At 56.6% G+C, this 4,946-nt stretch overlaps 1 protein-coding gene across 1 annotated transcript; it reads right to left on the reverse strand.

Moving 5' to 3' along the window:
* Positions 1–479: 479 nt before the first annotated feature.
* FAAH2 (fatty acid amide hydrolase 2) lies at positions 480–4,935 on the reverse strand (the record flags this gene model as incomplete). The annotated part of the gene is made up of 6 exons (XM_010286918.1): positions 480–655; positions 1,390–1,584; positions 2,249–2,360; positions 3,239–3,358; positions 3,904–4,021; positions 4,799–4,935. Coding segments are annotated over 6 exons (858 nt in total), but the record flags the coding sequence as incomplete, so codon positions are not given.
* Positions 4,936–4,946: the final 11 nt, after the last annotated feature.

Genomic DNA, 4,946 nt, shown 5'->3' on the forward strand with positions numbered 1-4,946 from the left:
GTGCTACGGGTGCAGTCCCAGCCGCGCGGGCCAGGTAAGGCCAAGGAGGACGGATGTACCCAGGGGCCCCGAGATCATCCCCGAGCAGTCTGGCAGCATCTCCTCTTCCCAGCCTTCACTCAGCATCTTCAAAGCAGCAAGTTTTACAGAGAGCTGGACATCTGCACGCCCAGGAGAAGATAGGTGCCCACCGAGGCGGGACGCAAGCAGCCTGCTGTCAGGCACCAGGGCTCCCGAGGGGCCACGGGGAGGGCAGGTCTCTCCCCGGCAGAGGGTACTGCAGGGAGAAGATGACTCTGGCAGCAACAGCCTGGCTTCCCTAGGGTCTGGAGGCACCGCTGGCCGCTCCCAGGAAGGCGCAAGGGTGTGTGTGGAGGGAGCAGGTGGTGCCATGACGGGATCAGGCATCAGCACCCGCTGCTGCCTTGCTGGGCACCACTGTCCCCGTCCCTGCCTCCCTGCAGTGCCAGGAGCCCAGGCTAAACTTTCCCCGGTAAAACCCATCCCCCAAAAGCCTTCTCCAGATACCGGGCTACCGCCAGCGTCAAGTGGTCGTTGTAGGATGCCGCCACCAGCTGGATGCCCAGCGGCAAGCCCTCGCTGCTCAGGCCCAGCGGGCACTGCGTCACCGGCAAGCCCAGGACGTTGAAGATAGCTGGAAGAGAGAAGGTTGCACCAGAGCAAGCACAGCAATCAGGATAAATCACTGCCTGGCTCTCCCACCCCAGGTAAGGAGCTGCTGACATGCATGGTGCCGGGCTCCTGGGAGCTGGTCCTTGCTGGAGCGCTGCAGTCACGCCAGGCAGCGCAGAGACGCGATGACAAGGGGACATCGCTGGCCAGAGGTTCCCAGCGCCCATGTCACATATGCAAACTGCACCCATGAGTGATGACACGCTTATGTGCCACTTGCCAAGATCTGCTTTGGGACGTTCCTGCCCCAGGCACCATTCCTCCATTACTCCAAAATGAGGCAGCATTACAACACGGCGCTGGCACTGAGGAGCTCAAGCTGCAGGAAAGCCACGTAGAGAGCCCCAAACTCTACCCCAAGAGACAACGGCAGCTCTCGGGTGCCTGCTAAACCGCAGTGCCAGCTGTAACAGCGTGAGCGCATCCCTCTGGGGCAGAGTAGCCCCCCAAGATCAGATGTGTCAAACAAACCGCTGCGGACAGCGGGTACAAATACCACACAGTTTTAAAGCATGACTGTAATCCTTGCCCCATGCCCTGGAGCAGGGAGACACCCCTCTGCACTGCAAAGCCCACTGTCAGTGATGGAAATACTTTGGGTAAAACACGCTGGCTCCCATCCTGCACTGCTGCAGCAGGTGAGGGCATGCCTGCAACCCCTGCCTGTACCCCAGCAGAGGAGCCAGAGCTGCTCACCTGTATAGGCGAAGTTGAAGGGCATGCATATGGGGGAGTGGTGTCTGGGAGCTATGGTGGGGTGGGAGGGGTAGAGGAGCACCCCGTCCGGCCCCAGCAGGGCCTCCATCTCCTCCTGCAGGCTCTTCCCCATGCTCACCAGCTTGGCGTTCCCACCAGGGTTGAGTTTCATCAGCTTCTCCGTCAGCCCCAGGGCTGCAGGGCAAGGGCACAAACAGCAACAGAGAGTGAGTGAGAGGACCGTGGGTTAAGCAGGCTAGAAAGCGCATTGCCCAGCCACACGCCGCATCCTCCCGCTCCTAGTGGGGCCCCCCACGCTCCCCTCCCTGCCGGCACGCCGGCTCCCGGCACAGATTGCCCCCTGCGCGTGGCACGACTCTGCAGGCAGCATCTCCCCAGCTTTGCCCAGGGAAAGGCTTTCAGGAGTTGCTTCAAGGAGTTTTTCCAGCCACTGGGACTGAGCAGAGCTCGCAGAGTGACCTCAGCACTCATTAAACAGCGGCACAACAGCACTAATTAGGGTCCTCGGGCACCTGCTGCTAAGAAACAAGATCGGTGCAGACCCCTAACTGGCTCCCTCTAAGCTCCAGCAGCTCTGACAGGGCTGACAGTGGGGAAAACCTCTGCCTGCAGCTCTGTTGTCCTCACTTCTTTTCCCAGGATATCCAATCCCATTTACCAAAGATCCAGCCAACTGCCCCTCGAGCATGCATTTTACTCGACGACAAAACCTCTCTGAAGCTGCTCAGCGCAAACTCCGGCGTCCCTTTGCGGGGCACTGGAAGGGCACTATTTTCATCTAACAACTTGCCCACCCCACCGCTGCCTCCGCACATGCCAGGGCTCCCCCCGGCCTTACCGATAGCTGGGAGAGTGTGGGAAGACATCCCCACGAGCCATTTCATCAGCTCCCACAGTGGCCACACCGGCTTCCCGTGGTCCCCCAGCAGGTCTGTGAATAGCTGTGCCTCCTGTAACACAGACACACGCTCCCGCCATCAGCACCGTCAGCTAGCGTGCGACGGGGAGGAACAGGCTGACAAGTAACAGCAAAATCTCCGGCTGTCCAATGATCCTGACACGAGCTGTTCCCATTTCAGAAAAGAGATGCCCATCAGGAGTCTTACACAGCGCTAGCACTAATCCAGAGCAGCAGCACCTTCCAGTACCCCTCCTCTGACGTGGCGCAAGGGATGACGCTCTGGATAATGTCTCCTGGAGGCACTGACTGCCAATATATGGCTGTGGGATCAGGAAAAAGGAGGCATGTCCTGCTTAGCAAGGTGGGGTTGGCTTATTTTTCACCGCTGCCTGCATGCGGGAATGCACAAGGTATAATACTCCCGAGAGCTTATTTTTGCTACAAAATGCCTCCATGCATGCGCAGAGCGTGGCGCAGTGGCTACAATTCAAGGAAAAAACAACACATGCAGGCCTGCTACTGAAAAGGTGCTAATCCACCACTCAGTCCCAGCATCCTAACACATTATATTAATCCCAACCTACAGCGTCAGGAGACACAGCATGGAGGTAAGAGCAAGGCAGGATGCTACTTGCTTGGCTGACTTACCAGCTTGCACAGAAAAGGTCAACATGCTAACATGGCCTCTCCTTCCCTAAACCATGCTGCTCCTCTGCTGGGAGCCACATCGTCATCTCATGGGAAAGCAAGGGGGAAGGAGCTGTGTAGCTTTGGGAAGAGAGGAAAGGAGGACTGGGGGGACAAACGGAGCAGAGAAAGCCCCCAGGCAGGTCCGGGAAGCCTACAGCTCTCCTTGGCTGTCCCCAAACACTCGATTCTTCCCTGCTGCTGCCAAATATGTGCTTTTTCCAGCTTGGTCTGACACACCTGCCCATCGCTGTCCTTGGACGACATCATGGCTGACCAGATCTGGAAAGAATACTTCATCTTGTGGATTGCCACACGCCGAACTTGAACCCCCAGCTCACCTTCAAGGTGCTCCACCACCTAAGGGGAAGAGTGGGATGGGTTTGTTTCTGCAAGGATGTGATGTGCTGTGGCTAAGTCCATGGAAACTAGGGACAGGAGAGAGCCCAGGAGCAGGTTCTCTTTGCTGCCAATCCTGCAGCTCCTGCCTGCTCCCCTCTGCCCTCAGCAGTGGGACCTCCTCCATCTGCTAACAACTTTGGAGCTCCCCAAAGCACAGAAGATATAATTGAAAACAAAAAAAGTTCCTTTGCATGACTAAATGCCAGGCAGCAACCCTAGGAAGACCGCAAACACAGCCATCCCTTCGCCATGCGATGTGCCTCCAGAAGGTCTCCATAACATGAACAAAAGATGTTAAGAAAGCAAAATATAGCTGGCCCAATTTCAATTGCAATAACAACTTTGGACACCTGGTGCACTCCAACACACAGGTGCTGCTGGCAAGGGCACTGGCAGTCACTCACAAGATTTTCCACTTGTTTCTTCTTTAACACAGAAGAAGAAAAAGATCTTTACACTTTCCTTCCTTCCTTGAAAGGAAGCCAACCTCCATTCCCTCCTACCTTCTTTTGGGCCTGCAAGATTTCCTTGTCCACAGGTGACACAAAAATGGAACCACCGTCATGATCCATGCAGTGAAATTTTACTTTCTCCAGTGACACCTTTTCATTCAGCTTCAGCCTGGGAAAGGAACAGCACTTTGCTCACAAATCTGCCCTGGGGTCCTTCCCAGCTGCCAGAGCTTCTCACATGCTTGTTAATGCATCCTCAGGACACCCTGGTCTCGGTGGAAAGGAGAGTCCCTGACGACACACAGACACCCACTGCCCACAACCTGTACAGCTGCTCGCCTGCCCCGTCAGTCCCAGTCTGTTCTGCATATTCGTTGCCGTTAGGAAAATCCTGATCTCGCAAGATGCACCATGTAATTACAAACCCTGGTGATGGCCAAGGTTGGGATTGCACCACAAGAGCCACTGACAAACAAAAGTGGTAATGGAGAAAGCAACCATGTGCAGGCTGCAGCAAGAAGCAGGACCTGCCCAGTCCGCCCCATCTCCGCTCTGCTCCTTACTGGTACCTGCACACAAAAGGCTGCTTGGTTGCATGGACCTATAAAAAGACCAAACGGGGCCATGGTGTGGGATGGAAAACTCATTATTCAGCAACAGGAAAAAGGCCAGCCCCGAGAGGGAAGGGCGTGCTGGTCGGTGCTGGCTGGAGCAGCTCACAGGACCTGCTGACCACAGCTGCCTGTTCCCCAGAGCACACGGGTGCTGGGAAGGACGGCCCCAGCTGCAAGGGTCCTGCTGAGGCCAGGAGCGGAGGAAGGAAACCAGTAACAAGCAGTCTGGGTGGTGCAGACCCATCTTGTACACCAAACAGGATGGACCCGCTGCACTGGCCAGAAAGCAGCTGAGACTAATTCAGCAGCTTGAGGCAGTAGGACTGACTTACTTGTTGACTCCGGGACCGGCCATGACCCTCAGCATAGGCTCCAAGTCCTCCGCGTAGCGGCACATGGGCCCTGTGCACAGGAAGCTGGTCCGCACGCCGCGCGCGTTTGGGAACTGGCCGTCGTTGGGCACCACCCCTGCGAGCGCAG

Source organism: Phaethon lepturus, unplaced genomic scaffold (genome assembly GCF_000687285.1).
Source record: "Phaethon lepturus isolate BGI_N335 unplaced genomic scaffold, ASM68728v1 scaffold23135, whole genome shotgun sequence".
In the NCBI taxonomy this organism is placed as follows: domain Eukaryota; kingdom Metazoa; phylum Chordata; class Aves; order Phaethontiformes; family Phaethontidae; genus Phaethon; species Phaethon lepturus.